This window comes from Onychomys torridus, chromosome 8 (assembly GCF_903995425.1).
Source record: "Onychomys torridus chromosome 8, mOncTor1.1, whole genome shotgun sequence".
Lineage (NCBI taxonomy): Eukaryota > Metazoa > Chordata > Mammalia > Rodentia > Cricetidae > Onychomys > Onychomys torridus.
Window position 1 is genome coordinate 45,713,238 of NC_050450.1, and position 24,967 is coordinate 45,738,204.

Here is a 24,967-nt window from a genome sequence, read left to right on the forward strand (position 1 = left end):
CTCGCTGCCGGTGGCATACTGGTTGCGCGGAGTCTCCAGGTCAAAGGCAGGTCCTGTCTGCCTGTCGCGGGGCAGCGCCGGGAAGAGAGTAGACTGCAGCATCCCAGCGTGGTAGGTTGCACCTTGTCCTCGCAGCCCCGGGGCTCTCGAGGGCTGCGGAGAGCCGCGTGGGTCCCCGGGGGCGTCCCCGGTCGCGTCCCCGGTCGCGCGCCCAGCGGCCCCAGCGAGTGCCCAACTCCCCAACTCTGGGACTTTAGCAAAGCTGCGGCGGGCGGGGAGTGGCGGAGAAGCGGGACGTACCATTGCGTCCCGCGGGGGGGAGAGAACAGAAGTCAGGACCTCGTGCACCCCGGAGGGCTGATATCCTCTGTAAGTAGATGGAGAACTAAAGGATAGAGGCGTATAAGGTCCAATTGTGCATCCCTAGGCGGGAGGCGAGGTGCAGGACTTGGGATGAGCTGCTGGGGGATGGCGGGGTTGGAGTGCACCCCCGCGGCGGAGACACGGTGGAGGCGCCCGGCTCCCCAGCCGGCGAGCAGCGGAAGTGCCGCGGAGTTGGAGCGGGGCCGGCGCCGCGGCCGCTTCTGCTGGCCGAACTGCTGCCGCCGCCGGGCGGACGGGCGGGCGGACGCGCAAAGCCGGGGCGGGCGCGGCGAGGCGCGGCGGGGCGGACCGGCCCCGATGAGGCGCAAAGAGAAGCGGCTCCTGCAGGCGGTGGCGCTGGCTCTGGCGGCCCTGGTCCTCCTGCCCAACGTGGGGCTCTGGGCTCTGTACCGCGAGCGGCAGCCCGACGGTAGCCCTGGGGGATCGGGGGTGGCAGTGGCCCCCGCGGCGGTACAGGTGAGTGGTCTGTGGCCGAGGGTGGGTAGCATCCTCTCTCCGACTTCGCTCCCAGCCTGCAGTGCCTTGCTCCTCCTGCCCTGCGTGTCTGCTCCGAGACAGAGCTTCCCATTTTGGGATGGGAACATCGAGGCTCTGGGAAGGTCAAAGATTTATCCAGGCTCCTACTCCAGCCTAAAGCAGTGTTCAGCCCCGAGCCCTTTTCCTAGCTGACCCCGCTCTGTTATTCCTGGCCTCTTCAGCGCTCTCCTTGGAGGATCCTACCTGCATCTCCGTGCCACCCAGGATTGTTCCTTCTGTCGGTGGGAATGGAGATATTGGTCGTTATTGTCGGTGTTCTTCAGATCGTCTCCTGCTAATTCTAGTATTTCGACTCTGACCAGAATCTTCTGGGCTGCCATCTACACAGGGATGCCAGGGTCTCCTCTAAGTCTTCCACCTGGAACCTCTGTTTTTATTTATTTAATGCATATGTGTGCCTTACCTACGTGTGTGTGCACTGTGTGCATGCCTGGTGCCCACTAAGACCAGAAGAAGGCATAGGATCCCCTGAAACTGGAGTTACAGATAGCTCTGAATCACCATATGGGATCTGGGAATCTAACCTGGGTCTCCTGGAAGACCAGCCAGTGCTCTTAACCAGTGAGCCATCTCCTCCCACACCCCAACACACACTGCACCCAACCTCTATTTTAATCAGATTCTTTGCCTCTCTTGAGAATACTGAACCCTTGCCTCAGAGGAGGTCAGGTAGGGAGTGAGTGCCTGTCCTTGAACTTGTTGCCTTTGATCCTTGGAGGAGTCCAGAAGTCCTCTGGTAGAGAGCTCTCCAAATGTCACAGAGCTACAGGTGCCCAGTGCCCCCAGGACAGAACACTTTCAGCTTCCCTTGTTTGTACTGCGATGTGATTGTTGTAGACAAAATTGAGATGATCTGCCTCTTCAAAGTTGTGTGTGTGTGTGTGTACACAGATGTGTGCATGGATGTGGACTAGGAGCCTCCAGGCATAGATAAGCTCGGTTACTTTCCTCTGACCATCCCAGCTTCTCTACCCCAGCTCCTGGCAAGCATGGGCATGCTTGAACTGTCTCCTCCAGTGGGACATAGCCGAGAATCTTACGGGATTTCCTTGGCCCCGTGGGAAGTTGTGCATCAGGGTCAGCCTTGACTGACTGCTGGCTGGCCTTGTGGGATGAGGCTGACTTCTTGAGATTGATGCTTTTAACCCCCTTCCCTTCCAGTGTTAGGCTGCCATCTGGGCATTCTGTCTTCTGGGGCATGGAGGACTCTTTGCTACAGAGCAGATCAATTTGAACTTGGCTTGTCACTCTGGAAATCTGTGAATCATCCCAAAAGTCTGGGTGATCTATCTCTCTGGTAGACCTTCCTGTTTGCAAAGTTAAAGAAAACTCCATTTCTGAATCCCTGGTTCAAACTCTGACAGCCAGCTTAGGCTTCTCTCCCTGAAACCCTTTGTCTGAGTGGGGTTTTCCTGTGGGAAATCTCTTTCCTCTGTGATTGCCCATGTGGTGTCAATGGCAGGAGGCCAGACTTACGTTCTCAGCTCAACTGTTAACTTGCTGTGCGTTGATGAGTCTGGCCTCCCTCTCTGAGCCATGCTTGCTCCGTGTGTACGATGTGATGCCAACATTCTGTGATGCTGTCGGTGTGCCAGCGGGGAGTGTGGCAGGCCACTCCTCTTTCCTTTCCTGAGGTCCTTTGTAGTGTTCCTACCTTGGGATGCTCCGCTGGACACAGCCTTGGCTGAGAGGGGGGTGTGCCCAGCCGGGTGCAGACTCTCCTGTGGAATAGCTGTGAACAGTTCTAAAATAGCTCATGACATTCTGCCTCTGCCCAGAGAGAGCCCTCATATTTCACTTGCCGTGGAGGCAAAAGACATCCTAATTTTCGTTTTCTATGGACCCAGATGTGTAGCAGGAAGGTCAGGGTTAACGGCCAGTCTGGCCTTAGCTTTCATGGTAAATTACTCACTGTGCAAGAGGGTATCAGTGGAGTAAGGCCACCTTTTGGGCAGAGAGAGAGAGAGAGAGAGGAGCAGCTACCGAGTGCCTCTTAGAGGTGCTACCTGGACCTCTTGGTGCGCTGGTTCTTTTGTCTGCCTCTCTGGAATGGCATAGAGGGAAGGGAGAGATGATGAACAGGTCTGGGAGGGCTGCTGTGTGATTATCCTTGCTTCCTGGGGGTCACAGAAGGGAACTGTTTCCCAAGGATGGGCCCTGGTAGGTGCGGCAGGATTCAGCATTCATGGGCTGCCTTTCTAGAACACTCTGCCAAATTTCCACACAGCCCCTTTGTGTTCGGTTCTGCCGCAGATGCAGAGCCCTCCAGCCCCTCTCCTGAATGTCAGTTGGCCTCCAGGAAAGAGGCTGGCTTCTCCTACCCTTCCATGTCCCGGAACCTGCAGGGAGCATGTCAGATGGCTCGCTGGGAAACAGGTCTTCAGCACCCAGAGTTGTTGGGACAGTGCCGGCCAGTTGTGACTCTGTCACTGTTGAGAGTCACCCCAAGCATGTCTGTGATCTTTCTGGTAGAAATAAGTGCTGGGCTGGAATGTAGCTGGATTGATAGAGTGCTTGGCTGTGTCCGATCCTCAGCACCACCTAAACCTGCCTGGTAGTGCACTTCTATAATTCTAGTACTCAGGAGGTAACGGTTGGAGGTTCAAGAGTTCAAGGCCAGCCTGGCTACATGAGATCTTGCTCTAGAAAAAAAACTGTTGGGACTTCATTCCTGTGATATTCTAGTGGCTCTTCTGTGGTTACTTACCTTGGTTTGAGCAGCCCTCTAATGCCTTGATCTGATGCCTCATCCCGGTACTGCTGGAGCCGCCAGGCAGGACGTTGGATTCATAAAGCACACATCATGTGCTCAGAGTCTAGCTGGTCACACAGCCGGCTTTCCTGAAAGTTGCGAGATTGAGTAAGGAAAGCTGGCCTCGAGGCCATTTTGTTTTCACTGGGGGATCCTTCTCATCCCCACTCCCTAGTCAGACTGACATCTTGGTTTAATTCTGGGAGTGGTTTCATCTTGCAGGCTTGGGGGCTGGTTTTTCCGAATCCCACAGTAGCAATTCCAGTGCGGCTCCTTCCCACTTCTGAGCCAGGATCCCCGATGAGAAATGGCTTCCCTGGGTAATGGTGTCTGTTTGGTAGGATCATGGAATACCAGTGAGTATGATTTTCAAGTGCTAGGGTTATTTTCTCATTGCTGGACTTCCTTCTTAGAGCACCCGGAAATCAATACTTTACCCCTGCTCAGTCTTCCTGGTAGCAGAACCTTGCCCGTCAGCAAGTTAAGTACCATGGAAATGTGGTCTGGAGCGGTTTCTTTACTTTTCCAAGGAGGGGTTGGTATCCCCGAGACTGCTAATCACTTCTCTGTCAGCTTGCCCAGATGAAATCTGATGCCACCAGAGCAAATCTGCCTCTGTCTCCTCCTCATCCTCCTCCTCCTGGGCCTGCTGTCTGCCGAGGAACCACACTGAGGAGAGAGGTCTGACTTTCGGTCTTCCCTTGCCTTAAGTTCATTGTGAGCTCAGGGGAGTGGTTTAACCTTTCTGGGCCTCGTATTCCTCACCTGTGAAATATGTATAGATTCAGAAAGGAAGGGCAGGCAAGTCTGTATCATCATGGTGCCCACCCACCCATGGCCAGGGCAGACATTGTTAATCAATCCTTACCACCAATCCCAGACTCGGCCTCAAGTCTGTTGCTCCACGAGGTTTCTCAGGTAGGGCTGCTGACATCATTTGTGATGTGGGGAATAGATGTTTTGTTATGGCTTTTCTGATTCTGACACCCCAGGATTCCATGAGTTTGGAAGTGTGTGTAGGAAAGGTCTAGAGTCAATTGACGCCCCAGCTTGGGCATTTGTTCATGTTCCAGCTTCTCCTCTCAGGCAGCTCTGGTGACAGGTAACAGACAATGGAGCCAGGGACGGGAAAGCAAAGGCCCATTTAAAAGATAACCATCTAGCTTGCTAATTGTACCTTGTCTTCAGCTGACTCTTATTCAGAGGTGGCATCCAGGGTGTCTTTTGTCACTTCATAAAAGGCGGCTGGAGGTGAAGGAGGCCCTGTATGGCTCACTGCTCCTCTTGGCGGCATCTCTGTTCTGCATAGCTAGCTACCTGGTCCTTCACATCTTCTATGGATGCCCGAGTCTGAAAGCAGAGAGTTTGTATAAGAATCTCATGTCTAGGGGAGTGGTTACAGGAGGTAGATTCTACAGGTGTGAGTTGGCCTGGATTCCACGGTGGCCTACCTGCCTTCAGAGGTCTGGAGACTGGAAAGATAGCATGTGTTTGTTGAATGACTGTAAGTGTCAGAGCAGGCAGGGGGCTTTAGGGGACATCTAGTCCAACCCCCCCCCCTTTATTTTTGTCTGATGGAAACTGGGGGCCCCAGAGGGGATGATCGCTTAAACAGGTTCTCACAGGAGACACGCAGACCAGAATGCCGTGCTCTGAGTGAGGTTCACAAGCCGCTTCACAGCGGAGGCTTTTCCTCCACAGGCTAATATTTGTGCCTTCTCTGCCATTATTTCCCCTGAGAGCCAAGATGATCTTGCAGAGTCTTGGAGGCCAGCAAATAAAATGGATTAAACGTTAAGCCCCGTGAAGGGACCCTGCTTGGGGTAGAGGAATTCAAAGGTATGTGGCACGTGGCAGTGTTACTGTCCACAGCAGACAAAACTAACTGGCCCTCAGAGCCTCCTTATGTTCTCCTCTGTATCTGTTTGAATCTAGCCTGAAACAATACAGAAGCACACACACATGACCACCGTGTCTAAGTATTGGCTGATGTGGCTTCTCTTGCGTTTTTCTCTGTTAGCTCAGACCTAGACCGAGTCCCTGTGGGAGCAGAACACAATCCTGACAGAGAGTCTGTCTCTAGCTGCCTGTGTAGAAGAGAAAAGGAACCATCTTTCTTATGAGCCCTGGCTGGCCCTCCTGTCCCAGTTCGGGGTCGCCATGCTCAGAAACTGTCACAACCACGTGTCTGCCGGTAGACTCCATACATGCTGGAGCTGGGGGTGGGTTGGTCCACTCGGGTCCAAGAAAGAATAACCCCTCCCCACACACACACAGAAGGATCTGAACACTCGTAGGAGAGAGGGGTACCCTGAGCAGAAGCTAACAAGTACGTCTACCCAGAATCCTGGTGCAGTGGCCCAGGCACTGGGCTCAGTCATCGGGACACCACCTCTTGGCCAGCCTGGGCTCACCCTCACATGCAGAATCTGTGGCTGTAAGTTTGTGTTCCCATCAGCCCAGCCCAACTTGGACCGAGATTCAGAGTGTGGCCTTGTCCCCAGCTGGGGAGGCATGGGCTCCGATTTTTGCTAACATGGCGGGAGGGTTGAACGCCAGCTTCTGTTGCATCTCACCAGATCTGCGGCCTCCTTTTTTCCCCCTCAGACATATCCTGAGTGCAGCCCTTCCCCTTCACACACGAAAAGCCAGTCCACTGCATATTTTTCTCAAGCTGAAAAAAGAACTTGTGTCTCCTCAGCGTCGACTTTTTTCTGCCTGGCCCCGTTCACTGGAGGAGGCGGAGTGTTCATACTTTGGAAGCTAGAGGAAGCTAAACAATTCCGCTTGCTGCGGTGGGTGGGTGTGTGTTTATGCGTGTGTAGCTTTCTTACCATGTGGCACTCTCCTCTCTCTTATCTTTCCATGGTTCCCGTTTGCTGCCCTCTGCTGAGTGTTGATAGGAGAGGGAAAGGCAGAAAGCAGGCTCTGGGTTTCTTGCCTTTGCTCTTAAGAGAACGTGGAGCTTCAGATGCTGGGTTTTCTTCTGCTTTCTCAGGACAGAAGCTTTCACCTAAAACAGCGTTAGGAAGAATGATGTTGGGGGTTAGGGAGGTGGCTCGGGAGGGAAGATGGCTGCTCTGTAAGCTTGGGGACCTGGATTTGAATCTCCAGCACCTGGCATGGCTGCGTGTGTGTGTGTGTGTGTGTGTGTGTGTGTGTGTGTGTGTGTGTGTGTGTGTGTGCCTGTTACCTCGGTATTGGGGGCAAAGACAGTTGGAGCCTCAGAGACTGCTGGACAGCCAGGCTAGCTCAAACAGTGACCTTCTGACTCAGTGAGTGACCCTGTCTGAGGGCAATAAGGCAGCCAGTGGTAAAGGAAGGGACTCCATGTCCTTCCAGCTTCCACATGCATGGGCATGGGAGCACACACCTGGACGTTCACATGCATAATCACACCACACACACACACACACACACACACACACACACACACACACACACACACACAGAGTGATATTGAGCCCTTCAATACTCTGTTTCTTCATATCTGATTAGGAAAAAGGACCTGTCTCCCAAGCCCATCCCTCCACTCCCTCCTACCGGGATGTTGGAGCAGAGCAGAGAGGCCATTGCCTTGGGACTAAATCTCCCCAATAGGCCCCTGGGTGATGCTATGATAGGACCTTCCTGCTCTCTTAGACTGTGGCTGGCCAGGTACAAGGTTCCAGCTTTGCCACCCCACAGCCTGATTCCAATCCCCAGGCCTAGGTAGGCCACCTGACGTCTGCACCCGAAACCCCTGGTCTGTGTCCCAAGAGTGACAGTAATCATCTTGGAATTTCTTTTGAGGATGAACTAATCACAGGTCACTGAACGCAAAGCCCAAGCCCAGAACAGCCCCGGAGCCCATCAGCGTGGCTGCGGTTCAGCTTGACCTGGCTTTGGGTAGGGACTGGTTTCTCAGCTTCTCTGTGGCTGAGAGGGTGGGAAGCGTATGCTGTCACTGAAAGGTTAGAGCTCTGGGAGGAAGGTCTGGCCCCCGTGGAGGTACTGAGCATTGCCGTAGCTGGGAGGTAATGCGGTATGAATGATGTCGTGTGTGCCAAGGCTTCTCTTTGCATGCAGCTCTCTGACTGTCTGGAACCTGAAGCCATCTTTGAGTGGTGCCCTCCCACTTCCCACCTGGGAGGGAGCCCAAGCCCCTGACATCTTTCTAGAATTATCTCCTCACCAGTCACCTCCAGGAAGTGTGTTTGGCCACCCTAGACCCAGGAGTTCTCCAGAGCCTTTCTTTCCTCATCTCCCTGCTTGCGTGGGAGGCCTTCCTGGTGGGACATCCGTGCAAATCTGTCATACAACGTGGTCATTTCTGACCGGTCCAGACTGATTCATGAAGGCAGGGGCTCGCCTCTCCTGTTTGTGTTCCCACATTAATGACCAAGGACTGAGGGATGAGCTGTCTGGTGGTCTCAGTAGTCACTGGCCAGGGCTGGAGGCTCAGCCTCAGGAATGGCTTCCACAAGCTTCAGGGTGCTGAGAACCCCTGAGCCTGGACAGGATGGAGTCTTCCAGGAATGTGGCGGAACTTCAACCTGGAGCTTTCCCGCATACATCTCTTCTTTGCCACATCTGCGAGACGGACCACTTTGTGGGCCTACTCCACTCCCACGAGAGGGTCTCCTGCAGGCCTCTTCTCTGGGAGTGCCTTTTTCTCTGCAGCTTTCCTGCTGGGCAGGGAAGAGCAGCACTCTGCCAGATGCCAAGCAGGTCAGGTTCTGAACCTAGGTCCTGGTCTAGATCCGGTCTCAGTGGTGACCTTTCACATGCTCTCTGGCCTGCACATACCAACTGAACACCTGCCACTTGCTGCCTTCCAGGGTGGGGTTGTACCTGTGGGACCAGGGTGAGGTACCTGAGCCAGGGGCCCCAGGGGAAGGGCGGCTTCTTAGAGAACTCATGAGCCTATCCCTTTAAGGATGAGGTCAGGAGAGACAGTGTGGAGCTGGGAACCTATCTCAGTACCAGGTCTGGCAGCCCCGACTTAAGTACCATGACTGACTTCGAGGCATCCAATTCCTTCTTCCCAAATGAGCATGCTAATTAAAGATGGGGTGGCTGAGGGCAACAAGGCGCAGCAGCATATCTGGGGCCACACGGCCGAGCAATGAGGGAAGCAGGCGTGGCTGCTTCTGTCCACCTCTTTAGAGCCGCTGTCTGTGCGACTGGGTTGAGTCCAGTCTGTCCCCTCCCTTGGAGGACAGAGGACACGTTGGCGGTTCGCCCCTGCAGGCTGTAAATCCTGGGCTTGTTGCTGGTGGCTTTGGCCCCTGGGAAGCTGCTCCTTCACTGAGTGTCCAATAGCGGTACTAGGACGAGGGTCACGTCACATCTGGACATGGTCCTTTGGCCTGCTGAGAGCCTGGACCTCCAGTGCTGGTGTGGGTCTCCCCAAGAGGCGGGTTGGTGTTGGCGGGGAGGGGTGGGTATAGGGAGTAAGTTTCCTAGAGCGGCTGGGCTGGAACATCCGGGTGGAGGTGTGTGTGGCTTCCTGCTGTTCAGGCTCACTGTGCTCTCCAGTGAGAACTGTTTCTTCTTGCCTATTTCCTCCTGAGTATTGATTGTTGTCAGCTGCTGACAGCTGAGCGTGTGTGTGTGTGTGTGTGTGTGTGTGTGTGTGTGTGTGTGTGTGTGTGTGAAATAACTAGTTTCTAAATTTGCTGCCTAACTTCAGCAAGAAATTAATGATTCCGGTTGCACCGGGGTCTGTAATTTGGGTTCCTGGTTATTCTCCCAACAATAAGCCTGAACAGCTTTTTTCTTCAAAGGTCTTTCATTAATTGTGTGTGGGAGGTGTGTGTGGGAATGGGTGGGTTGTGGGCACACTTGCAAATATGGTGGAGGCCAGAGGTCAACCTCAGATGTCATTCTTTGGGTATTATCTGCCTTGTTTTTTGAGACAGGGTCTCACTGGGACCTGGGGTTCACCAGTTAGGTTAGGCTAGCTAATGAGCCTCATGCCTCCTCTCGTCTCTGCCTCCCCATCCCATTGCGGGGTTACAGGTGTGTCACTATGCTGGCTTTTTGTTGTTGTTGTTGTTTTGTTTTCTTGCATGAATTCTAGGTATTCAATTTCGGTCTTCAAGCTCATATGGGAACTACTTTATAGACCAAACTAAGCCCCACTCCCCCACTCACCCCAGTTCCCCAGATGATTACATGCATCCTCTAATGGGTTCTAACCCGTGGATGGGCCACATTTGGCCCAGCAGTATGTGGTGGCTTGTCTGGGGTTGGCCTTTACTTGGCTAGACGCCACTGTTTTTAAATATTAGTGAGTTGATCAATCCAGTCAGTATTTTAGCATGGATGCGGGAGTGAGGAGGGGGTGTCTCTTGAGGTCCTACCCCTAGCTGCGGAGCTGCTGGTGGAGGGGGAGTCTATCTTTCCTTCAGAGTGTGGCTATTGATAGGTTGCCCATGCTCCAATAGACCAGCCCACACCCCAGTGAGCAGCACTGATTGGATTCAGGGGGTTGTTAAAAAAAGGTATGAATGTGGTGTGTGTGTGTGTGTGTGTGTGTGTGTGTGTGTGTGTGTGTGTGCGCGCGCGCACGCGCGCGCACGCATGCTACCCAGCAGGGAATGAGAAGTGAGAGTGGGAGACAAATGCCATCAAATTACCTTGTATACATGTATGAAACTGTCAAAGAATACATGATATAATTTAAAAAAATAAGTTGCTAAATAATTCCTATTTTTAGGAAAAATTATTTTTGGTCTTTTGGGGGTAAAAATCCGAAAGTCTGGCAACAGACCCAAGTGTGGGTATCATAAAAATGTGCTGAATCCCACTGCAGCTGCCTCTCAAGACAAGCCCCCTGTCTCCCTCCAGCTTTCCAAGCCTGGCGCTTCACCCTTCCAATAATCAGTTTCTTTCTTTCTTTCTTTCTTTCTTTCTTTCTTTCTTTCTTTCTTTCTCTCTCTCTCTCTCTCTCTCTCTTTCTTTCTTTCTTTTTTAAAAAGATTCACTTATTTATTATGTATACAATGTTCTGCCTTGCAAGCCAGAAGACGGCACCAGATCTCATTATAGATGGTTGTGAGCCACCATGTAGTGGGAATTGAACTCAGAACCTTTGGTAGAACAGCCAGTGCTCTTAAATACTGAGCCATCTCTCCAGCACCCCCCCCTTTTTTTTTTTTTCGAGACAGGGTTTCTCTGTGTAGTTTTGGTGCCTGTCCTGGGTCTCTCTCTGTAGACCAGGCTGGCCTCAAACTCACAGAGATCCGCCTGGCTCTGCCTCCTGAGTGCTGGGATTAAACGCGTGTGTCAATGCCACCTGGCCCAGTAATCAGTTTCACGGGAGCCACTTGAAAACTCCGTGACAAGAGACTAGGCCAAGAACAGGGGAGTTGAGGCTGGGCCTTCTGACTCGCAGTCAGTCTCCAGGGAGGACATGATAGTAACTGGGGACAGTTAAGCGTGTGATCCCAGGTTACCAAACAGACCATCTAAGCTTATATGCAGATTCCTGCTGTATTTCACCAACATGGGGGCTCCCTTGCTCTGAACTCGGCTCCCCTCTGTCTGCTGAGGCTTGCTCGTTGCTAGGGGACTGTTGGTGGTAGGTAGTTTGTCAGCAGCTGTGTGGACACCCTCTACCCTATTTTCTCCTATACTGGCTGTCAGCCTGCTCTGGCTGTGCATTCCTATATTGGGAAAGTGGCGAGGTGTGGTAGGATTTTGCAGGAGAGCAGGGACAGCTTCCCCAGCAACTGGGGATTCAGCCACCCCAGAGTCATCAGAGAGCAGAGGAACCTACGTGAGGTCAGATTGGAGTCCCCAGCGCATACTGGGGGAGGCAGTTCAGCTGAATGCAGCCATGTAGGTCTGAGTCCAAGGGCCTTGAATGTGGTGACACTGGTTCAGGGACTTCCCGTGGGGGCTTTTGCCATGGCAGGCACGTGGGATGGGATGGGGGATGCTTCAATGGGAGCCTGGGCTAGGGGTGGTAGGTGTCCTGGAAGGACAGCCTGCCCTGTAAAGTGCCCTGGCTCCTTAACACTTGTTTATTGAGTTAGTCTGCATTTGACACACCGCCATGCAACGACCTTTCTTCAGCTCTCTGATCCCCGGGTGGGGGACATTGTGCCTGTTGTCACTGCACAGATGAGACAGCAGGCTTAGGATACCTAAGTAATGCCTGTGCAAAAACAAGCCACAGTGTACACTTCTACTTAGGTTTCCCGGTCCCAGATCCGTGTTCTTAGCTGCTGCCAAATCTGATTGACCCCCAAGGGGAGGCATTTCCCCTCTCTGCCTGTAAAATGGAAACTTGACTTTCCTGGCTTTCAAGCAGTGTACAGGTAGGAGAGAGAGGACAGTTCCCCACCCGCGGCTCTTCTTGCCAGCCCTCCCCGGGGCACAGTTGTCAGACTCTAGAATGGGGGAGTTTTCTCACCCTCTGGGGTGCAGATCCTGGTCCCTCCCGTCCCCAGCCTGAATCCTGCTGCTCTCTAGCTCCCCTGGCCACAGGAGAGACAGCTGACAGCTCCTGCCAGGGCCTGGGCCAGGGAACAATGGGAGACATTGAGAAGGCTGCCAGGTGCCAAGCCAGAGGTAATAAAGGGACATTTGATTAGTTTCAACCCAAATTGTCAGGCTCTGCTCTTTTTCTCTCAACAGCGGTTAAAGGGTACACACAAAAAGGTATGGCTTCCCTCCTTGGGGCTGGAGCCATTTCCTGCCCGAGCAGCCATCTTTAGCCTGACCTTCCCAGTGACGGGGAGCTCACCCCCACTTCTCTCAGCAGGTTCCTCCGTCTTCCACAGCGGTGGCTCAGGGTGACAAGGAATCTCTCAGTTGCCCGCCCCCCCCCCCCCACTCTGCTTTTCTGCCTCCCAAGTTGGTCCTTTTCCCGGCCAGCCTTACCTGACCACCCCAGGAGAAATTTGTCTGTGTCTTAGAAGTATGTGTAGAATTTACAACTTTGTATAACCCCAGGCACCTAGGTTTGCCCAGCAAAGGGAAGTCCTGTTTCTGAGCCATCTCAGGAGGAGCTGTCTTGGGGAGGCTTCAGATGGGCGTGGGGTGGAGGTGATTTGGATGGAAATTGTCCTGAATTGTTGCAAGTGAACCCACACTTCCTCTCTCCCTCCCTCCCTCCCTCCTTCCCTCTCTAGGAGTTTTACTCCCAAACATGGCCATTGTGTTTTCTGTCAGTTGACCCCTTGGGCTTGTGGACAGTCTGGTTTCTGTTGCAGCTACTCAAATATGCCACTGTGGTATGAGCGTGGCCACACCATGAGTGAACGGGCTGTGTTCTAGTAGATCTTTCTTTGTGGAACAGGCAGCGTGCAGAGCGGGTAAGCTCTGGTTTGCTAGCCCCAGCTCTGGTCTCTTCCTGATAGAGGAGCCCTCAGTTGACCGGTGGGAGCCACCAGGAGCTGTATGACCTTGGGCAGGCTCCCCACCATGCAGTGCCTCCATTTGTAAATTGTGGTCATTGAGAGGATGAGTCCTGAGGGTCCTGACAGCTCCGGACACACAGTGAGACCTGGCATTCTCCAGTGGGTCTGGCATATCGTTACAGCTGAGCAGAACTCTGCATTGCCTAACAAATACTCCCTCCCGCTGATGCCCCACCCGGTGCCTGCCCCACCTTTCTGAGATCATAGCCCCACCCACCTGTGGGATCATAGTCCATTCAGTACATACAGTCAGAGAATGCATCATAGGCAGAGCTCAGAGGCACCCTGTCCCTTCTTGAAAACTCTCCGGCTTGCCAAGGAAGTGCCCACAACATATACAGCTCAAGTTCTGGCTTGGTCTGGTTCCTTTTCACCTTTCACTATGGACCCGCCCCACTCCTCCTGCCCAACACTCCAGCCATGGTAGGACGTCTTAATGCACCAGGCTTGTTTTCTCCTCCATGATCCTGGACGTAGAATGTTTGTCCCAAAGACCGATGCATGACTGGGTCATGATCTTTGAGGCCTCAGTTCCAGTGTCACCTCAGAGAGACCACTTCTCTGTCTCTGTTCATTGTCTCAAACTGAGTTGTCCACATGACACCTTAGCGTTGACTAGCATGGCCTCATTTAGCCGTTTACTGGTTGGTGTTTCTGTCGAGAACCATGAGGGTAGGCACTTGTCTGTCTTATTTACTGCTGCATACACAGTGGTAGCGCACAGTAAGTGCTCAGACTGATGAATGAATGAATGAATGAATGAATGAATGAATGAATAGTGCATACTCTTGTCTCTGAGTAACCTCAAGGCAGAGCGATGACTGCTGAATGTTACTACTCCCCCCCCCCTTGCATGTCGTGTGGACACCCTGGGGCCCTGGTTCTGGGAGACACTGCACGCTTCCCTCTGGAAAGAAGCGGGGAGACAGACTTCCTTCTTCTCTGGTGAGATGCGAGGGCTTTTGAGAGCGTGAGCTCCTAGTAGCAGCCAAGGATTGTTGGCAGAGCTTGGAGGAGCCCTGGCAGGACCCCACTTCTCACCCCCAAGCGGTCTCCATCCTCAGCCATGCAGCTTGGTTGGTCGGTACCCTTGCCTGAGGAGGGTTTTACGCGTTCCCTTCAGATGTTCTTGGCAATTGGAAATACCTTCTCTGGGCTGGTATTTTTCCTATGGTTCTTTGGTACGTGGGCCCCTGCTTGCTTCTTGGTGATGGGGAAAGATATTTGTTGTAGGCGGAGCTAAATATCCTGTAGGTCTATGACAGGTCTCTGAGGAGAAGGGCTGCAGGCTAGGGCCAGCCTTTTCCTAAGCCCACAGCTCCCGTGAAGTGGATAAACAGACAGATGGATCTGGGGGAGGGGAGGTTGTTAACATATCCCCAGGTCATACATTAAATTCCTAAGCCCCAGTACCTCAGAATAAGACTTTTCATTGAAAGAGGGTGACTCCAGTTAGGATGGAGCCATGCTAAAGTGGATATATCCTTCAACCCTCATGACTAATGGGGGTCTTTGGAAGAATGAAGGAAGAAAGCAAGCCCTGGGAACCCAGAGGTACCATGAGCCAGAAACACTTGGGACAGGCAGAGCCACAGGTAATAGTACTAATCTCTTCCAGTTAATTCTGTTCCTTTTTAGTTTATGGGGAAGATTCTCTCCTGAGAGAACATTAATGTGTCACGCCGCATACATGTGTTATTTAACTGACGCCATGCTCCTAATTAAGATCTCTCTCCTCATCATCCTTCCTCTCTACACTATTTCATTTTGTCCCGGGTTCCTACATTGACTGCAGCAATTAATTTTTATTCTGGGTCCCCACTAAATTGATTTGAGGAATTGCCGTGTGCTAGATACAAAAAGCCCAGCCCTGCCTTCAGAGCTCCCGGCCTAACAGGGATCACAGACAGGTTCTGGGTGCTGCCTGGGAGACCAGCATCGCACTGTGCGGCACTGGTTGACCACACTGGTTGAGGTCAGAAAGGGTTTCTGTAAAGAGGTGAGTTTTACACAGGCCAAGGCCAAGACCATAGCAGTTTGTGCGAAGTAGGACTGGACCTCTCAGGTAGCAGGAAAGGGGCCTTCTCCCAGCAGCAGTGGGGAGGGCACTAGTCACCGAAACTGCATGTGTCTGCAGAGGTAGGAGACACTGGATCTTAGGCTCTTACTCCTGGGCTGGGGAGACTGGGGAGCTGGGATGGTTTGGGGCAGAGGTAGCCGTGGTTATGAAGGAAGAAACTGAGGCAAAGAGACCAGCCGCTGAGGGGGAGGGAGAAGGAATCCTTTCATTCATCCTGCTGTGTCCAGATCCCCTGACAAGTGCCACAGCCACAGGACCTGTCTCTTGCAGTCTCCGAGCTCCAGATGTTGGGGGCAGTGCCTGTCGCTGGCTGTCTTGTCAGGTGTAGTGTAAACCTTCTGCTCATCTTTTCTAGTCCTCCAGCAGCAGCTAGAGAGTATAATTATCCCCATTGAGTACCGGAGGGTGAGAGGCTTGGGAGAGATGAGCTGTTTGCCTAGCCTGAAAAGCTTTCACTGAGAAGCTAGCTGACTGGCCTACAGAGCCTGGTGTCTCTACCCTAGACCAGGAAAGGCCTCCGTGGTAGCCCTGGAACAGGATGATACTGAGAGAGAGAGAGAGAGAGAGAGAGAGAGAGAGAGAGAGAGAGCTGGTGAGTGGGCCTCTGTCTGCAAGAGGCTTACTGAAAAAGAGAACCTTGGCTTACTTCCTTCAGGAGAGTAAGGCTGCTTAGCCTGCACTGAATGAACAGCTGGGGAAAGGGTGGGATGGGCTGTATGAGATACTCAGGGTCTCCCAAGTTCAATGGTACTTGGCCTTGAGAAGTAAAGGCAGGTGTGGGACTGAGAGAGACCAGCATGCAGGCAGAGCCATGATCTAGAAAGATCCATCTTCTAGTTTCCTGTAGCAAAAGAGTGCCCAGTCATAAAATCATATGGCCAGAATTGCTTTTCAAGCATCCTGCAGTTTAAGAGTTGAAACATGGGGTGTTTTTTTTCTCCCCAACCACCAGGCCAGGTGAGGCAGAGAAACCGCAGGACCTGAAGGCTCTGGCCATGGAGCTGCTGTACGAGCTAGGTTCTGCTTCATTCAACATGTCAGTCACTCATCAGCTTATGACTCAGAACTGGATGTGCCCCAGGCTGGCTCTGCTAAGCACTTGATATTCCAAGAGGAAAGGATGGCTTTCCCTGTCCTTGAGGACAGCTAGCCCGCTGGACGGGTCATGCCAGGGCAGGGCGCTTGCCGTGCTGGAGTAAGCCCGGTAAATGATGCATGGCGGGCCCAGACTGCCTTCCCAGCTGCTCTTCTCTCCTCCATGTCCCTCCCCACCTTAGTCTGTTGCTGTGATTTAAAAAAAAAAAAAAAAAAAAAATCCCCTGACAAAGAGCGACTTAGGGGAGAGAGGGTTCATTTGGGATCACGATTTTATCTGTGTCGCAGTCCTTCATGGCAGAGAAGTCAGGGGGTTGGGAACTTGAAGTAGCTAGTCACGTGACATGTCCGATCAAGAGCAGAGAGAATGGGTGCATGAATGGTCAGTGCTCATCTCGGTTTCTTTACTTCGATGTACTCCAAGGCCCAAAGCCAGGGAGGGGGCTGGGTCTTCCCACATCAATTAATACAATATAGACAGCCCCCCACAGACATGCCCACAGATCAACCTTATCTACACAGTTCTTCATTGAAGTTCTTTCCCCAGATAATTCTAGATCAGGTTGACAGTGAAAACTAACCATCACGCTACCTCAACTCCAGGCTTTTGTTTTGTTTTGTTTTTCGAGACAGGGTTTCTCTGTGTAGCTTTGGTGCCTGTTCTGGATCTCACTCTGTAGACCAGGCTAGCCTCGAACTCACAGAGATCCGCCTGGCTCTGCCTCCCGAGTGCTGGGATTAAAGGCGTGCGCCACCACCGCCCGGCAACCCTAGGCTTTTAAATCCTCGCTTTGGAAGTTAATTTTATTTTATGTGTATGGATGTTTTGCCTGTATGTATGTCTGTGCACCGTGTGCATGCCTGGTGCCTGTGGAGGCCAGAAGACGGAGTCAGATCCCCCGGTACTGGGAGTACAGATGGTGCCGAGTGGTCATGGTGGATGCTGGAGATTGAACCCAGATCCGTTAGAAGCACAGCAAGTGCTCTAACTGCTGAGCCGTCTTTCCCACTGTTCTTGATTTTAGAGACAGGGTCTTGTGTATCCTTGTCTACCCTGGAACTGGCTGTGTAGCCAAGGAACGCCCCATCCTCCTGTTTCTACCTCCCGAGTGCTGGGATTCTGTGCATGAGTCACCATGCCTGGTTTGACTCTAGGCTGAAGGCCACAGGTTTGACTGGCTTTGAACCCCTGTCTGGCACTTGACCAGCTGTAAAGTGAGTTGGGCTGCATGTTTTAATCTCTTTGTTTTCTCATTTTTAGCTGGGCATGAAGGGCCGGGAGTGCTGACTTGTGCGCTTGAGGTCCTGGGTTCTATCCCATGGGGGAAAATGAAATAAAATAAAGTGAAAGAGCCATGATAATGGAACCTGCCTCCCAGACTCCCTGTCAGGGTTATTGTACGTGTGTGTGTGTGTGTGTGTGTGTGTGTGTGTGTGTGTGTGTGTGTGTAATTTGTGTTAGCGCTTGGACCAGTCTCTGGCTTTTAGTAACAGATACCATTGTCAGTCCAGGCCCGCCCTGACTCAGGGTGGCTGAAATGAATGTCCTGGAAGCACCCTCCAGCCAGGGCCAAGGTGGAGCACTGCCCACTGGCCTCCCAACTGTATTGGGGAGGGTACATCCATGGCAGAGAAGCAACTGTAGTGAGCCCACTCGTGAAGTGTGGAGATCTTCCTGTGAGGGCGCGAGGGAAGGATGCTCGGGTGAAGTGTCTCACGGCTGGGAAGCCACTCAGGGAACAGGTGCTGGGGAAGCTGCTGGCACTGAGTGCCAGTGAAGAAGTGGGCAATGACAGAGCTAGACCTGAAGACCTGCCTACTGCGGGAGCCTGGTGCCAGGGGCACCACCCTTACTACCTGCTCAATGAGCATGTCAGAGCCAGCATGGCAGGGATTAGCCCCTTTTAGCGACCACTACAAAGGGAAACATGTTTAAAGGTGCAGAGACATTTTTGCATGGTAGTCAGGGACAGTGTCTTTGGAGCCAATGTATATACATGGCTGCCGCGGTTTGCTTGATATAATATAAAAAAATCACCACAGACCAGTGATTTAAATAATGGATGTTTACTTCTCACAGATGTGAAGGCTGGAAGCCTGAGCTCTCTGTCTTTTCCTGGTGAGGGTTCTTGCTGGTTTACAGATGGTTGATCTCTTATGTCCCAGTGGCTTGAGAGCCCCTGGGTCTGTTCTTAGAAAGCCACTAATCTCACTCATGGGGGGGGCCCCACCCTTGTAACCTGATCACCTCCCAAAGCCCCGCCTCCAGGTACCATCAAATTGGCCGCTAGAATTTGAGCATGAGCTTGGGGAAGCATTCAGTGTATAACCCTGGCACAGGCGCATCATCTATTTGGGAACAGCCGTGGGATGCCTACACTGTGTTACATGGTTGCCTTGCTGGGGCCTACAGAGGCTCCGATGATCAAACGCTTTTATTTTTCTCTGTGACAAAAATACAGACACTCTGGTGGAGAAGCAAAGACTACGAATAAGCCCATGTCTATTCAGGTCAGACGCTGTCACTAAACAAGTTAATTTAAGAAGTTATTAAAAATGCATTTTGGATTTGGGAATTGAAGCTAAGGGCTGGTTGACCCATCTTATTTTCGTTACTTGGCTTCTGATTTGTAAATTATGCCGCTGCTCTCCTGAGAGCTCTTCAGCGGGTTCCTGCTCCAGAATGGAGACCTGGGCTCTGCCCCAGGCCCCTCCTTCTGCTGTCCTTTCCCACCCCTGTCCTCACTAAGTGCAGACCAGCCTCTTGCCCTCCTATAGTGAGTGGAGACTCTGTACCTGTTCTCACTGCAGGGACAGCTTTTTCTTTGGTGCTTGCACACTCATGAACACACGTGCACACACTAAAAACATGCACGCACCAAATACACTATGCACACACACCAAATATACACACATGCACCAAATACTTATGGGCACAGAGGCACACATCAGAGATGCACACACATGCCACACATACCAAACGCATATGCATGCACACACCAAACACATGCATGTGCCCATATGGCACATCATAGGGACCAGACATGCACGCCTGCACACATTCACAGCACACAAGTTTGCACAAACCAAAAGCACTCCCATCCACACAGTTCACCTTGCTAATGCTGTTGTATCTTCTCAGTTCTCGGCCCGGGTATCCCTCCCCAAGATGGCACTTTCCTGTTCACACCCCACTTATGATCTTTTCCCCTTTAAAGCTCTGTGGCTTAGTTTATACAGTCTTAAACTTAGTGAAGTTGTTTGATGAGTCCATCTTGCTGTTAACTGTAAATCTGCAAGGGCAGTAGCTCTGTCCTCTTCCCCACCATTTTATCCCTGTTTTACACAATGCCTGACGAGTGAAGAAAGGAGTGAACAAACTTAGATGCTCCTGGGCCAGAATTAGAAAGAAAGAAAGAAAGAAAGAAAGAAAGAAAGAAAGAAAGAAAGAAAGAAAGAAAGAAAAGAGAGAGAGAGAGAGAGAGAGAGAGAGAGAGAGAGAGAGAAAGAAAGAAAGAAAGAAAGAAAGAAAGAAAGAAAGAAAGAAAGAAAGAAAGAAAGTATAGTGGGGCACAGTGTCAAGGAGTGGTATCCCTGACCTGTCATCAGGTAGTGATACCAGCAGGTCAGGAGGTAGAGTCAGGAGGACCAGGAGTTCAAGGTCATCCTTGGCTACATAACAGTTTTAAGGCCAGCCTGGGTTACATGAAACTCTTGGACTAGAAAAAACTAAAAGGTGTAAAGAATGTTCCTGGAGAAATTGGCAGCTTTTGGAAGCGAGCTGTCGTGCGACCGTGGTGTTGTGTCCGTGTTGGTGCTGAGACACACACTGAAGAATTAAAAATAAAGTTCTATCGTGTCAACTTTCCTGTGGTTCAAGAAAAAAGGGGAGAATGAGAAATGAGTGTGAGAAGGATCAGTCAAGTGTCTGCGGAGGCACTGGGAGCTGTTCCCCTGCCTGCATCTTCCTACAAGCTTAGGAGTCACAGTAGAGAATGGAGGAGTCACTCGGTGAAGAAGCAGGGTGTGGCAGCTCACACTTCAAAGCAATCCCAGCCCCACAAGGGCTGAGACAGGATTGCTGTGAGTTTGAGACCGGCCTGAGCTACATGAGACCCTGTCTCTCCTCCCTGCTCCCTCTCTCTGTTTTCTTTTTCCCTTAAAAGGAAAACCACAGGAGCTGAGGACATATCTTAGTTGCTAGAGTGCTTGCCTAACATATAAGAAGTCCTGGATTCTGTCCCGAGTACCACATAAACAAGACGTGGTGGTACAGTCCCACCAAGCATGCAAGAGGATCAGGAATTCAAGGTCATCTTTGGCTACTTAGGAAATTCGAGGTTAGCCTGGGCCACAGAAGACCCTGTATCAAAACAAAACAAAAAATAATAAAATGTAAAATTCCATGAGTAGAAGTGAACAAAAGAGAAAGGAGGAAGAAGAGAGCCCCAAGTTCAGAGGCAGAGGCCGGAAGGGGCTTTGTCCCTTTGGGGAACCTGCAGGAAGGCAGGGTGGCCCTGGATGGGCATGGAGCTGTAGCCTTCCTGGAGAGCTGTCTCTGGGTGGGGGGACAGTGCTGTGTTGTACTGTCAGCCTGAGCTTGAGGGGTCCATCTACAGCCCCCTCTTCTTCTTCTCTTGTGATGATTTTTGATTGTATGAAACCAGATGGTCTCAGATTTTCAGTTTGATATCATCCAATTTTGTAGATTGCTCTTTCTCTATTTAAAAAACAACAACTCAGTTTTTCTGTTGGCCACTTGTTCTTGAACACACTGCATTTCCATTCTTAGTTATTTATTGCTGTCTAAAAAATTATTGTCACTGGGTGGTGGTGGTGCACGCCTGTAATCCCAGCACTCGGGAGGCAGAGGCAGGTGGATCTTTGTGAGTTGGAGGCCAGCCTGGTCTATCAGGCAAGATCCAGAGGAAAGACACAAAGCTACACAGAGAAACCCTGTCTCGAAAAACCAAACAAAAAAAAAAAAAAAAAAAAAAAAAAAAAATTCTCAAACATGGAAGCTTAGCACATGAATATTTATTTGCTCCTGGTTTGGGTGGGTCAAGGGTTCTGGCTAGCTCTGGATCTCATGAAATCACAGTTAAGATGCTGGCCCAGTAAGTTACTTTAAACTGGGTGTGGTGGTGGGCATCTGTAGTCTGGGAGGGTGGAGACAGAGGCATTAGAAGTTCTTGGCAACTAGTGAGTGTAAGGCTGGCTTGGGTTACATGAGACTCTGTGTCAGAATAAACAAATGAGGGCTGGTGAAGCCTGATGGCCTGTTTGGGGAGGAGAGAACCAGCTCCCCAAAAGTTGTGCTCTGATGGGTCTCTAGATGATGATGATGAGGAGGAGGAGGAGGAGGAGAATGAGGAGGAGGAGGAAAAAGCCTTTAAGGAGCCAGCCAACAGCTGCCCTCCAGAAGTTTCCATCTGCCAGAGAAGTAAGTCATGTTCTGAAACTGGCCACAGGCACCGTGACATCCCACAGCATTCTGCTTGAGAGAGCTGAGAAAGGTCAATCAGAATGACTGGAAGCCAAGGGAAGCACTGGGAGGTCACTGACCGCTGTCTAATAAAACGCTGATTGGCTGGTAGCTAGGCAGGAAGTATAGGAAGGATAAGCAGACAAGGAGAATTCTGGGAAGAAGGCTGAGTCAGAGGAGATGCAAGCCCACCAACCAGGGAGCAGCATGTAATGGCACATAGGTAAAGCCACGGAACATGTGGCAACATATAGATGAACAGAAATGGGCTGAGTTTAAATGTAAGAGCTAGTCAGTAGTAAGCCTGAGCTAATGGCCGAGCAGTTTTAATTAATATAAGCCTCTGTATGTTTACTTGGGTCTGAGTGGCTTCTGGTCGGGGAGGACACAAGAAAACTTTCAGCTACAAAGAACCAGCTCCTGGAGGTTGTCCCCTGATCTCCACATGCACACATGTGCCACGGCATGCACACAAACACACATTAAATAGATAAACTATAATAAAAAATTAAAATTGATTTATACAGTGTGGCATAGCCAGTAAGCGGCAGTGTGGTTCGGTCCATAGGCACCAGCTCCTGTACTATATAGCTTTAAGGCTTTGAGCTGGTAACGTAGCTCAGTTAGTAGAGTTCTTGCCAAGCATGCATGAGTCCCCAGCACTTTATATGACCACCTCAGGCTCACCTTGCAACTTAGGAGGTGGAGAAGGAAGACTCAGATGTTCAAAGTCATTCTCAGCTACATAGTGAGTTCCAGGCCAGCCTGGACTACATGAGGCCCTGTCTCAAACAGGGATTAATTAAGTTAGTTAGTTATTAATTAATTAATTAATTAATGTAAAGTTTTATTGTTATTTGGTTTTTTGAGGCAGGGTCTTACTATGTATCTCTGGCTGTCCTAGAACTCACTCTGTAGACCAGGCTGGCCTAGAAAAAGATCCGCCTGCCTGTGCCTCCCTGGTGCTGGGATTAAAGCTGTGCACCACGACTATACAGTTAAGGCTCTAACACCTTGTGCCTTAGCCTGTGACTCATTTCTGCATCTGCAGTGTGCATATCCAGCTGAGTGTTAGCTTCGTCAGTGCTGGGCACGTGGGAGGTCACAGCTGCACCCCTGCCACTGTGGAGGGTCAAATTCAGCTTTGCATCCTAGGCTGGGGCAGGGTGGGGCACCCAGGACTGGGCACCTGAAGGCCTTCCTCTGCTCTTGTTGCTGTGGCTCTCTAGCCCTGGTGTGGGGTGACCTCGCTGACTAGGTACTGTGGTCTGTGACAGTATTGTCACCTCTCCCATCTACTCTCTGTGTCTTCCTTCAGGCTGGCTTCTGTCCCTGGGGCTCTTGTTGCTTCCTGTTAGGGACATCATGGTGAGAGAAACAGCAGAGACCAGAGCTGGGGGACCTTGGCGGTCACCCTAGACAACACTTTACAGACTCTGGAAACCCACATGGCCTTTGAATGCTCTTTGTCCTAACTCTCTTTAAAGGAATAGGATAAGTTTTAAAAACATGTGCAGGTGTCATGGGCCCATACTTCTCACGTGGCAAGTCACAGGCTTACTGTTTTGGCCTCTGTCTAATTGAAGATTACTCAGAGAGCAAAGGTAGAGCTGGCCCCATGTACAAAAACATGCATACATATCCATCAGATACATCCATCAGTGAAGGGAGAGCTGGCTCCCCATGTACAAAAAACCGCACACACATCCATCAGATAGATCCATCACACTGGGCCAGGCTGTAAGTCTGTCAGTAGAGTGCCCACCTAGCATGCAGGAGGTGTGGGATTCATTCCCCAGCACTGAAGAAAACTGAGTGTGTTGGGGTCCGCGAGACGGCTCAATGGGTAAAGGCACTCTGCCAATCCTGATGGCCTGGGTTCCATCCCTGGGACTCACACGGTGGAAGGAGAGAACTGACTCTTACATGTTATCCTCTGGCTCACATGTGCCCATACACACACACGGACACATGTACACAAAATAAATAATAAATTAGTAAGTGGGAAAACTTGGTGTGGTGGTGCACACCTATAATCCCAGCACTATGGAGCGGGAGGCAAGATCAGCAGGTTAAGGTCACTCTCAGCTATAAGAGATCCTGTGTTGCTGAGAGGTGGTGGTGCACACCTTCAATCCCAGCATTTGGAAGGCAGAGGCAGGGGGATCTCTGTGAGTTCAAGGCCAGCCTGGTCTACAGAGCAAGTTCTAGGACAGCCAGGGCTACACAGAGAAACCCTGCTTCAAAAAAATAAATAAAAAATAACAACAACAAACCCTCCTTGGTTAACTTCACAGTAAAACTTAGAAATCTGAAAGTTAAGACTTTGTAATAGTAAAAGACAACTTTTCAACCCACCAATCAAGAGGCTGTGGAAGGGCAGCCTGTGGCCTGGACCTGGCCACTGCTGGTGGTTTGGGGTGGTTCTATTAGCCAGTCTTGTCCACTCGCTGTGTCTGAGTTAGATGACATGACAACCTCACTTTAAAAAAGGATGTCCTCCCTACCAGAAACTTCCTTGGTTTTTAACTCGTGAATGGAACCTGGGTGATTCCTTCATCCTGTAGAGTATCGACCCATGAAAGAAAACCTCCGCCGGCCTCCTCAGAGGAGCGCACCCTCCGCCCGCCCCCGTGGCCGGGCTTTAATTATAAGAACATTACCTTTTACCTCCTGGTCAATTTGTTTCCCGTGTGCTCAGAGGCTTAGTGGGCAGTTTGCCTGTAAAACATCACCCCAACAAGTATTGACCGGCTGGGATGATGAATAGATTAGCCCTCAGCCTCCTGGAGAGTCGCTTGCCTCCTTCCTGACTCCTTTCTCTCAGTCACCTTCCCACCCTGCTCTCTGCCCCTCTCCCGCCCCCAGCCCTTGTGAACCCCACAGGCTTCAGCTGGAGAGATTCCTCCGGTCTCCTTGTCCCCTCTCGCCGCTCAGACTGATGTGGGGGTGGTGTGTTAGCCCTGTTGCCTCCCTGTGTTTATGTTGAGGCTGGGGGATGGGGGCCAGAGGAGTTGCCACCTAAGTCCACACCAACCAGACAGGTTCCGCTGTCTGGTGGGAGTGACCGACACTCCACCAGCTCTCTGGCGCCCCTGTCATCCCAGAATCCTCCTAGGCCTCCCCCATAGAGGAGACACCCTCCTGAGCTTCATTTTGGTCCTCAGGAGACATTTTACTTAATTACGTTCAAGGTTGGAGATCGACAGAATTTTTCCCTC

At 51.4% G+C, this 24,967-nt stretch overlaps 1 protein-coding gene across 2 annotated transcripts in view; it reads left to right on the forward strand.

Moving 5' to 3' along the window:
• The first annotated feature begins 557 nt into the window (after nt 1–557).
• The window catches only part of Galnt10 (polypeptide N-acetylgalactosaminyltransferase 10), a 139,400-nt gene continuing 114,990 nt past the window's right edge, over nt 558–24,967 (forward strand). The window contains exon 1 of one of the 2 annotated variants that reach the window (XM_036197823.1): nt 558–840. In XM_036197823.1, coding sequence (XP_036053716.1) covers nt 682–840 — 159 coding nt within the window. In that variant the 5' untranslated portion in view covers nt 558–681. The remainder of the gene's footprint in view (nt 841–24,967) is intronic. The other variant, XM_036197826.1, reaches the window with a different exon arrangement.